This window comes from Colossoma macropomum, unplaced genomic scaffold (genome assembly GCF_904425465.1).
Source record: "Colossoma macropomum unplaced genomic scaffold, Colossoma_macropomum, whole genome shotgun sequence".
Classification (NCBI taxonomy): domain Eukaryota; kingdom Metazoa; phylum Chordata; class Actinopteri; order Characiformes; family Serrasalmidae; genus Colossoma; species Colossoma macropomum.
The window spans coordinates 39954770-39966112 of record NW_023494787.1 but is presented as its reverse complement, the minus strand read 5'-3'; the positions used below and the strand labels follow the sequence as shown (position 1 = coordinate 39966112).

Here is an 11343-nt window from a genome sequence, read left to right as displayed (position 1 = left end):
AGAGAGGTCGACCATGTTGAAAAAGGGAAACACAACAAAAGAGACGCGTTGGCTGAGGCGAATTGACCAATTTTGAAAACAATATCTTGCTAAGTCGGTGAATTACCACAACATATACACAAGAACTCATCGTCGAGAGGAGCAGAGGGTAGGTGCTTTCAGCGTAACCGTCGAAAGAATCAAATGAAGGTTATTTGTGCCGCTAACTGCTCCGCTCGCCGAGGAGCCGAAGCTCCGCAGATCTGGACAGACAACATGTCTTCAGACAAACGGCTCTCGACGCTGCTGTGACAGAATGTCGACGCTGTGAAACGAAGTCAAGTTAGCGGACTTTTTAAGTTTGGGCTTAGTTTTCAGATAATTACATATTAGTTTCCTTATCTGTTTTACTTGGCAAACAGTGTGCAGTTCGTTAACTGAGGATAAACGTTTCGTTTTTAAGCGTAGCTAGCGAGCTAGCGGTTAGCCAGTTCGTTAGCTCGGATTAGCTTGGCTAACGTTAGCCAGCTGGCTAGCGACCAGAATTCATCTGGTTAAGTCAAGCAGCACAATAAATAAGCACTGAACTGAGGTGCGTTGAGTTTTGTGCGTGGATAACGGTAGATTTGCTAACATTAAAGGGGAATTCCACCGATTTTCAAAACTTTTGTACAATTAATTGGTTGGGATGTAAACAGATTCATTCAGAATGGTTTGGTGTTACAGAGAAACTTGGCGAATCAGACTTGTTCACTGTGGTGGTGGTGATAGGAACCAGACGTCCACCTCTGAAAGCTGCCTCACAGAAGGTTATTATGTGAAATGGTTAGACATATGCTACCTGATGTCTGGCTCATTGTTTTGTGGTAGTTTTGTGATTGAAGTTTTGGCTTAGAATGTATTTTAATCCATTTATTTTAACCCATTTATGGCGGAGGGGTACCCTACATACAGGGCATTGTAAGGCAAAGTAGCCTCCAAAGAAAACTTTCTTTTTCCAGAATTACCACTGTTTTACCATAATCAGAATTATATATGATCACTCAGAAGACACGTGTAGATTCAGTGGTGGTTTTGGATATTAAATAAAATGGCTATATTTGTGTTGTAGACATTGTGACCCTTGGTTCCTGTCACCACCACCTGTAAAGAAATCAGAGTCTGTAAGTTTCTCTATGATGAACTGTTTCACATCAAACCACTTTGAATGACTCAAGGCCTGAATTATTCAGAAATTCTGAAAAATTGGTGGAATTCCTCTGTAAGAGCTAAATCTGCAAGCTTGCCATACAAGCGAATTTGTGAAAGTTCTCTGTGCCAGATAACTTGGGCTGGAAGACGCAGCAGTTGAACTTCATTGTGTTTGACAGAATTGTAGAGCTGTGCATGCAGTATTGGGTTAAGAGGACAAGCCACAGTAAAAAATAGTTTCGTAGTGATGCTATGAGATACAGTAACATTACTTAAACTTCTTTTTAAAGTTTCCATTGAAACACTGAACAGTTGTACATTGAGCCCTCGTCAGCCTAGACGTGGGGCATGTATTTATGTTAATGCTGCTAACAATTTATGCACAAAATATTTTGACGGCATATAAGTTTTAAAAAAAAATTATATACATTTGCTACCTTCATCTACATTATATGTACCCCGTTGTCTATTTTATCAGCTCCACTTACCATGTAGGTGCACTGTGTAGTTCTTTTAATTAATTCTCATGTACATATATGCTGATTTTTGTTTCTGTGTTTTGTAGGTGACAGAGGCGGAGGTCTAGTTGGAAGACCACAAGGAGGAGAGGATACACACTAAGCTCCACATGCCCACACATTTACTCACACTTGCACACACTCTGACACTGACCCAAGGTCAGCAGTCTCAATCCTCAAAGTTGGGCGAGGCTATTTGAAAGCGTAAAGCTGTACTGTGCTTTGGACTTTTGTCTCTCTGGAGGTTTGCGTTTTCCACAGACTTTACGGATTTTGAACCTCAGAGAAACTGCTTTTTGACAGACGTACAATTAAGCTGTAAAACTGGATAGCGCTTTTGAACAGGACATCGAAAGGATTAAGTCTTGCATATTTTGGAAAAAAAAAAATATTAACGAACTGGAACGAAAGGCCCCAACATAGATAAATACAGAAGCATTTAAAGACTAAGAGAGAGATTGAACTTTTTGAGCCGAAGAGAAGCATTTTGGCAATACGCTCTCCTTAGTTTATCTTGCCTTAGTTGTTCTATTGCAGGAACCTGCTTGTGTATAATTTTCTATACCCTCTGCAGGTGTACTATTTATGCATATAAATGTTTATTTCTCTTCGTTTGGAAGAGCTTTCTTGTTAAACCTATTCTTGTGATGACAGTTGCTCTTATTTGAAGAGGTCACACTGTACATGTACATAAACCTGTTTGTAAATATATAAAGACTTTATCGATATCGAGTTCTGATTGCAGCATTGAGGACATTGTAAATATTTTATTAGAACTTTTGTAAGGCCTAGTGGTCCATTGTAAAAAAGTGAAGAAAGGCGCATCGGAAAAAGCAACAAAAGGAGAAGAGGATGGCTAGTGCAAGGACGGAGAACGTAGGCCCTGTTGTAATGGGGATCAACAAGCAGAATGGGCAGTTCAGAGGGCAGCCTAAGCCGGCCTCTCAATCAGGACCCATTGTTGGAAGTGGTCAGTCTGGAAAGGTTCCTACTGGAGGCCTAAAATCTGCTGGCGGCTCTCAAGAAGGACCTGGAATCAGGTGAGTCTAGCGCTATCTGTTGAAAGGGGAAAAAAAATTCTACACAATGTTAATACATGTTATATTTCTGTTTCTCTTTGCATTGTTACTACTGTTCTATCCTTCTCAGGTTTGGCGATGACTGGAAAAAGAGCCTACAGCTTCCACCCAAAGACAATAGAGTCAGAACTTCAGTAAGTCTTACACTAGCTACGCCTCTTTTTGTTTTTACTTATATTTTGAGCTGTTTATATGTTTATAAGATCTTGCTTTTCTGAAATGTTTTTTTCATTTTTGGAATACCACTTGGTCATTTGCATTATAACACCTTTTACAACTTTTATTTTGGAGTTAACTAAATACATTTATCATTAACTTTTTTTTTGTCTTTTTTACAGGATGTAACTGCCACCAAGGGGAATGAGTTTGAGGATTACTGTTTAAAGAGGGAGCTGTTGATGGGAATCTTTGAAATGGGTTGGGAGAAACCTTCCCCCATCCAGGTGACTGCACGTCTTACTTTACAGTCTCTGAGAAAGCAGTCTCATTAACTAAGCATCAGAAGTTCCAGCGTTAGTCCAGTTTATCTTATCCAGCAGTTTTAAAGAATTCATTTGTTTTTTTGCCTTCAGGAGGAGAGTATACCCATCGCTCTCTCTGGCCGTGACATCCTGGCTCGTGCCAAAAACGGAACGGGAAAAAGCGGGGCTTATCTGATTCCGATGCTGGAGAGGATAGACCTGAAGAAAGACCACATTCAGGGTAGAGTGGCCTTTTTATCTCACTAGCATCCTGCACAGATTTAGATGAAGCAACTGTTTTGCATGTAGGCCTGTTTTTTCATCACCTCCATCAATGAAGGGAAAAGATTTTTTTTTAATCCTCTCCTGTGCTAATTTCAGTTTTTCTCTCTGTTTATAGCCTTAGTACTGGTGCCCACCCGTGAGCTTGCTCTACAGGTCAGTCAGATCAGCATCCAGCTCAGTAAGCATCTAGGTGGAGTCAAAGTTATGGCGACGACTGGTGGGACCAACTTACGAGATGACATCATGCGTCTGGATGAGACTGGTAATAATTTGTCAGATGACTTAGTGCAGATAAATTAAGCATTTGCCAGTGTAAAGCACAGTCCTACTATGTTCCTAGCATTTAAATGATTAGGACTAACTTTACAGGACCAACTTCACAGAAGGACACTCTTTTCGCAAGTGTATTTACTCGCTAGAACAATTCTTTGTAGACATAGAATTTCTGTTAGAAAAGCCACTTCAGTTACCGCTCAGTGATTACAAAGAATCATCTGTGTTTTGCACGGTATTATTATGTTTTATTATTTTTTTTTTTTAATGTTTGCTGGATTGTTTTGCAGTGCATGTTGTGATAGCTACACCAGGCAGGATTCTGGACTTGATCAAAAAGGGAGTTGCAAAAGTGGATAAAGTTCAAATGATGGTTATGGATGAGGTGAGTGATCATGGATCTTACTGACATAAGCACTAAATGTACATAAGGACAGAAGTAGTTAATGTGTCTTAGCATAATGAATGTAGTAGTAGTCAGTGCTGTCATATGCATAAACTACTGTGCAAAACTATAGATGATGCCATGATCAGAGATAAACATAAGACTAATTGTACAATACCTGTAGGCCATTGCCTGTATTTGGATTCCCCCTCCCTCCCCCCCTTTGCATTTTATGTCACCTTAAGACAACGTTGTCACGTTTCAGACATCACACAAAGCTGTTTTTGAGTCTCAGGAAAAACGTCATGTCTCAGCTCTCATACATTTGGCCTCAGACACAAAGGCAACAGGTTAACCAGCCACAGCTTCAGACAAAACAGTGACAGTTGTGTGACTTTAGTAAATCTGTTCCTTTTTACAAGATTAATTACAGTGCTGGGACCAAATGAAAGATGACAGTATTCTACGACCTCAGCTTTTACAGAACTGCACTATTACGTTTTATTGTCTGACACAAAAATTAAGCTTCAACTTGCACACTGTCACTGTGTATGTGTGTGCCAGCATCTGATTTCCTGTTAGGTATAATCACAAAATTCCTGTAAGTCAAAATATTGCTGCTGTTGTTTTTATTTATTGTTATAACTGTTGTTGTGATTAGTGCTACATATAAACGCTTTGTGGAAATAAGAAAAAATATATAGGAAAGAGCTTTCAGAACATAATAGTTGGTTAAACAGTTGACACTCTAGTCTGCTTTTACCATCCCTTGTCCACGAGGGCACATTCTCAGAATTTCTCTCTCTCTCTCTCTCTTTCTCTCAGGCTGATAAGTTGCTTTCCCAGGACTTTGTGGTGCTTATTGAGGACATTATTAGCTTCTTTGCCAAGAACAGGCAGATTCTACTCTATTCTGCCACCTTTCCCATCAGTGTACAGAAATTCATGGTAAGGGGTGTAGAGGTTAGTCTGAACAATTAGTTTTAATAGTAATGAACATGCTTGCATATTTAAGGCCACCCTGTGTTTTCCTTCTCACAGGCAAAGCACCTGCAAAAGCCCTATGAGATTAATCTGATGGAGGAACTAACCCTAAAGGGCATCACCCAATACTATGCCTACGTCACTGAGAGGCAGAAAGTGCACTGTCTTAACACACTCTTCTCAAGGGTAAACACGCACTGTGATTTTGACATGACTTGGTTTATTTGAAACATGAATTGACTGTTAGTCAATACACTGTGCCTTTTTGTTTTCTTCAATACAGCTGCAGATTAATCAGTCAATCATCTTCTGCAACTCCACTCAGAGAGTGGAACTCCTGGCCAAGAAAATTACCCAACTGGGCTACTCTTGTTTTTACATCCATGCCAAAATGATGCAGGTGAGTTCAACTCTGTCTGTATCTGTGTTGTACTGATTGGGAGTTGATTAGCAGATGCTCTGTTTTATGTGAATTTTACTTAAGAAACTAGTCAGACTTTTTTGTGTTCATGGATTTGTTGTCTTTGTTTTTACTACAAGTATTGAGAATTCTAACTGGGTTGTTTTTGACTGTGCCTTTTCTTTTTTTGGCAGGAGTACCGAAACCGTGTTTTCCATGACTTCAGAAATGGACTGTGCAGAAATCTTGTCTGCACAGGTACATCTCTATTCTTAAATACACTTAGTCACAAAGTCTGAAAATGTTTAAAATGGAGTTGCGCTCATCTTTTTGAATTTTTTTACTCTTTTATGAAAAGGGGTTGTTTTCAGTGAACAAATAAAAACATTCTTTTAAAGTGTTCTGCAAGTATTTCGATTTGGAGTTTTAAAGGTGGAGTTGTACCTCATTATTGAGTATCTGCTCCTTACAGATTTGTTCACCAGAGGAATTGACATCCAGGCTGTGAATGTGGTCATCAACTTTGACTTTCCCAAGAATGCAGAGACCTATCTGCATCGCATTGGGCGCTCAGGTGATATATCAGTCCAAATTCACATACAACTTGCCAATTCATTCTCTACTTTTTTTTTTATGTCAAACGTAAATTTGTGCTGTAATTTTCTTACATAAATTCAAACTCAGAAGCTTCTAATGTTCAAAGTTACTTGATCGTGTTCCACTTAGGATCTGACAAACTAAATGTTAAACCAAGAACCCCAGTCTGGAGTCAGTCCTTGAGTAGATTTAATAATCAGTAGAACTAGAAGTGAACAATAATCAATTATTCAAAAGCAGATTGTATAATAAAGAGGACAACAGTAAACATTGTCTCCTTTTTTTTTTTTAATCATCTTTAGGGAGGTTTGGCCACCTTGGTCTTGCCATTAACCTGATCACAGCAGAGGATCGCTTTAACTTGAAGGCCATTGAGGACCAGCTGGTGACTGATATCAAGCCAATCCCTGGCAGCATTGATAAAAGCCTGTATGTGGCAGAGTACCACACAATGAATTCTGAGGCGGAGGCAGAGGAGAGGGAGCAACTGGCAGGGAAACTTCAAACTTCCTAAGTAAGTATGTGTGGGTGTGCCTTGCCATGTGAGAGCATGTCTCTATATTTGAACAGACATATTAGAGATTCTAATGGGTGATGGAAACAAGTTTTTTTTTCTTTTTTTTTGTCCCTTTACCTTTTGTGCTGTGCATATTTTAAGTAGCAAAATTAGTAACTTTTTGCTTTTTGCTCTCCTTTCCTCAGAACAATAAGAGAAACAAACCTGGCTTTGCACAAACATCAGCGTTTGCACACCACCGTTTGGCGTTGAACTTTTTTTTTCTTTTGTTGTGAGGGTCTTTCTTCCTCCTTCCCATCTCCCTCCCCATGTGCGGTTAAATTTTGTGCCCTGAAACCTGGCAGTAGTTTTTGTTTACTTGTTATTTCAAAAATGTATGTCAAGACTTGATCATCAGCCAGACTTGTATTATGCTTTGCACCAGGACTTGAGGTTGACTTTGAAGGAACAAACCTATACATTCCAGAGTCCATTTGAAACTTGCAGTAAAAAGAATCAATCAAGACATGCAAGTCCAGGTTTACTTGATAGTGAAACACTTGCAAACACCTCTGATAAAAAATAAATAAATAAATAAAAGCAAGAGGGGGGGAAAGTGCACAGGCTTAATTCTGTAGCTTGGGTGTTATTGCTTGTTTTTTACTACATATAAGTTGAAGAGAAGAGAGAATGCTCAAGTTCAAGTTCTTAGTGGATACAGTTCTATTCACTGGCTACAGGAGTATAAAACTGCCACAGCCTGCCAGATACACAAACATTTTTTTACTCACTTAAGTGCCTTAACATGTCTCCTCAGTTGCAGGCTAACTAAAGACTCTAGATGTATCTATAATAAAATATATATGCTAAAGTATGAACAACTGTTAGAATGTCCCAGGCTTAAAGACTGCACCTTTTTAAAAGAAAAGTTACTGGTGGTGCTAGTTGATATTAAAGGATGCCAAGGAAGGTACTTACCAACGCTAACCTTTCATGTATTAGAGCGCCTCCTTGCGAGCTATCAGATGTGTTAAAACTGAAAAGACCATATGAACAGAGTTTATATAAACTATAAACGGAAGGCACATATCTAACAAACTATAAATGAAAGGCATCTTGTTCCAGTTGGTGCTTTTGACAGCTGGCCTTTAACATCACTCACATGATTGTTGCACCAACTGTCCAAGTAATTTGTTGCACTAATTGGAAAATCACAGCAAGCTCAGAAGGAAGCTCTAAATTTCAACCTCCTACTGCTTTTGGACATAATGCACCTGTCTGGGGATATTTTGCAATAAGACACGGCAGCTAAAGATGATCTTTTTACCTCCTTGAAGGTTTGTTATTGTTGTTGAGTCAAGCCTTTTTAATGTTTCTAATGTTGGGATTAAAATTCCTGGGCTCAGCGCAGCCACTGGGAGCAGCCTAATGTCAAGAGGAGAATTTTTTCAGACATCTTATTGCAGACTCAAGTTTTAATACTAAATGTAGAGCATCCAACTGCAAATGAGTCGCATAACAGATTGTGAATAAGTAAAGATCTGAACACTGTGGAGACACATACTTTATCAGAGGTGTTTGCAGGTCCATTTAAATGTTTAGAGGACAAGATTGTTTTCCCTCCCCCTTTTTTTCCTTCTTTATAAACGTTCTGCATGCAAAGCATATGAATTAATTTTACGAAATAGATTTCAGGCTCGGTTGTATTTTTTTTTGTTTTTTTTGTTTTTTTTTTCTTGTCTTGCATATTGGTGAATGTCTGAAAACTAGTAGCATAAATGAGTCAACAAATTTGAGAAAGTCGTGTTTTTTTTTTTGCTTTTTTTTTTGCTTTTACTTTAAGCAGCTTTATCATTTCTTTATAAATATGGAAGATTTTTTTCCCTAAATGGCTTTTCTAAAATGTGCGTTTCATTTCTAAATTACAGAATATGTTCAGATTGAAATAAGAATAATTATTTTAAAGCAAAACTGTAGCATCTTCTAACTGTGGCAGCTCTAATTGTCCCCCCCCCCCTTTGAGAATATTTTCACTGCAAAATTAACGCAAAGAAAAACTACTTTTTTTGCAGAGTGAATCTCCCCCCCCCCATCCTTCTCTGTTTTGGCCATGATGCTTTCTGAGCCAGGCGGGACAGTGTGTAGCTCCGTGCTCTGGTGCAGAAACATCAGTTAGCTTTTTTTTCTTAGCTGTAAATAAGCCTAGTAAAGCTTTTGGCTTTTGTGAATAGCTGACTTTGCCTCAGCGGTGCTATGCTGATGTGCTTAAGTCAGTTACGGATGAAACTTCAGTTCGGAATGACCGTTAGCATAATTCTGTCCTTCAAGCTTTATACTCTGGCAACTCTTTTTATGTAAAGCGCAATGCAGAAGGGCTGCACAAAATGGCTGAAATTGGCCCGTGATTTTATTGTTTCATATTGTGATTATTGTCTCATCTTGCAATTGCGATGCATTGCAATATATTAAAATGGTATTGGTGAGCCAGAAATGTGACATGAAACTCTAAACACTGGCCTGCTTATTTTGTTTAGAGGCTTATTTACCTGTTTTCAAGCCTTGATGATATCAGTACCGGAACGGCCAGCGTTGCGAAAACTTTTAGCAGTATGTTGTGCTGCCCTAGTGTAGATCACAGCTTAAAACAGTATGTCCTGTTTTGAGAGCAGAATTATTCTCAAGGTCTTTTTTCCCCTTTGTTTTCTTCTCAATGCACATTGTTACTACTAATAGTGAAACTGTGCATTTTACATCTATAGAGTGATTGGCTGGGTTTTCTTTTTCTTTTTCTATCGGCAGCATCTTTCTTAAGTACTGTTTGGACAGGGATAGTTTTACATGGGCAGGTATGGTAATGTAATTCATGCTAGCAATAGTTAGATGAACGTAATTAGGATTAAACTCAATGTTTGGTATGTTTTCTTTTTGTGGACAGCCAAACATTTTGCCTATAGAACGTTTTCTTTATTGGCCGTTCTGTGGTAAAATTGCATTACCCCACCTCCTTATGGAAAATTAATACCAAATAGTTCTTTTGAGAGATCGTGACTGATTTCTGTATGAATGTAAACCTGGTGTACAGTTTACAAAAACATGGGTAAACAAATGGGTGTGAGGTCTTGGAAGTTTTTTTTGTTCAGGTGGGTGGTAATACTGACTTTCAGGACTCAAGCATAACCAAAAAGTGTGTGTGTGTGTGTGAGAGAGAGAGAGAGAGTGAGAGTGAGTGGTGTGTGTGTGTGAGAGAGAGAGTGAGAGTGAGTGGTGTGTGTGTGTGAGAGAGAGAGTGAGAGTGAGTGGTGTGTGTGTGTGAGAGAGAGAGAGAGAGAGAGAGAGAGTGAGAGTGAGTGGTGTGTCTGAGAGAGAGAGTGTGTGTGTGAGAGACTGAGTGGGAGAGTGAGAGCAGGTGTGTGTTATGTACATTTATTGAAAATGCTGCATTTGTTATCCTGTATGTCAATACATTTGCAGATGTGGGTGTGTGTTCATGCACGCATGCTTGTGTGTGTGTGTGTGAGTGTGAAGAAGTCCATTATGTCAGTATCAGTAATTACAGCTGTGGCTTTGTTTTTTTAAGGGTGACAAAAATCTGAGCCAGTATCCTTGCAGAAACATTTAATGCAGGTTAGTTGTAAAGCCCACACTGACGTATGCCAGCTGTGTTATTTGCAAAATTTTGTTTGAGGTAATTCCTCAGTTCTTACTTTTGTAACACTGTGTATAAGAATTCATCGCCTCCGAATATTGTCGAACACGCACAGTGAATCCTCTGAACCTCGACTTCGCCAGTGAAAAAACATCACTGTCAGTTTGCGAAAGTCGTGAATTTACATTGTAAAAGATTTACTGTTTCTGAACCAACGCAAACATTCTGTTCATCACAATTTGATTGGCTTGTTTGGGGTGAGCATTTTTTTGTGTTGTTGGGGGGTGTTGTTTGTTAAGGGGATGGTGGGGTCTTGCTAAATATTTTTTGTTTATGTGCTGTAGACATTGTAATGCAGGTAAATTGGAAAAAAACAGCAGCGTCTGCAGCAGTGATAGAACAAAAGTCAATGGAAAAAATTCTCAGCATTATGTTTTGTAGTTGTACGCTAAATTGTACACACCTCAACGACTGTCTCTGAATTTTGTTTTTTGTTTTGTTTTTCTTTCCTCCCCCTCTCACCCTTCTGACTGCCACAGAGTGACAGAGCTGTGTTCACTGAAACCATAACAGGACTGGGGTGTATCGTGGGTTTTATTTTTCATCAAAAATCTAAGAAAAGCATACTTTCCCTGTTCGTTAGAATGAGTTACTGTTTAGAGCATTGATTTGAGTGCCAGATTTCAGAAGTTTTAATATGTTTTCCACTATGGATATCATCCTGAACTTTTGGTATGTTGTTCACTGTGTTGGTGACCACATCCACACCTAAAGGAATAACTTTTTGGGGAAAGTGACCCAGAGTGTTATATATTCTGTAGAAATATTTAGAAAATTTTTTTTTTTTTCTCTCTCTCTCAAAGGAAGACAGCACCCTTCCAGCACATGGCAGAAATGTTTGCCTGTATGATCAGATCTTCTTGATGTTATTGCACACCCTTTATGAAAGCAGGTTTCCTGTGAACTGCTCTCTCACTCTCACTTGGCAGTGTTTTAAAGTGAAACCAATGCAGGGGAGTTGTTTGACTGAAATAAAACCATTACCTGCA

General features: G+C 38.9%; 1 protein-coding gene across 3 annotated transcripts; it reads left to right on the top strand.

Annotated features, from left to right (window-relative positions):
• Window positions 1–11343, top strand: LOC118806053 (probable ATP-dependent RNA helicase ddx6). Of its 3 annotated transcripts, none has more exons than XM_036567329.1 (14): window positions 1–148; window positions 1736–2728; window positions 2838–2901; window positions 3106–3210; window positions 3340–3469; window positions 3629–3775; window positions 4077–4171; window positions 4997–5119; window positions 5213–5341; window positions 5439–5555; window positions 5750–5813; window positions 6028–6129; window positions 6455–6666; window positions 11158–11343. In XM_036567329.1, exons 2-13 carry the CDS (start codon window positions 2541–2543, stop codon window positions 6664–6666), a joined length of 1476 nt encoding a protein of 491 aa, XP_036423222.1. In that variant the 5' UTR covers window positions 1–148; window positions 1736–2540; the 3' UTR covers window positions 11158–11343. The 3 variants fall into 3 exon arrangements, with proteins under 3 accessions (XP_036423222.1, XP_036423220.1, XP_036423221.1); XM_036567327.1 differs by having other exon boundaries at window positions 10834–11343; XM_036567328.1 differs by lacking the exon at window positions 11158–11343 and adding an exon at window positions 6855–6940.

Bases quoted from the DNA above. Each gene is read 5' to 3' on its own strand.
- LOC118806053 (XM_036567329.1), top strand. From the start codon at position 2,541: ATGGCTAGTGCAAGGACGGAGAACGTAGGCCCTGTTGTAATGGGGATC. The intron at 2,729-2,837 runs GTGAGTCTAGCG...TATCCTTCTCAG, and splicing joins CAAGAAGGACCTGGAATCAG to GTTTGGCGATGACTGGAAAA. The intron at 5,342-5,438 runs GTAAACACGCAC...TCTTCAATACAG, and splicing joins TTAACACACTCTTCTCAAGG to CTGCAGATTAATCAGTCAAT.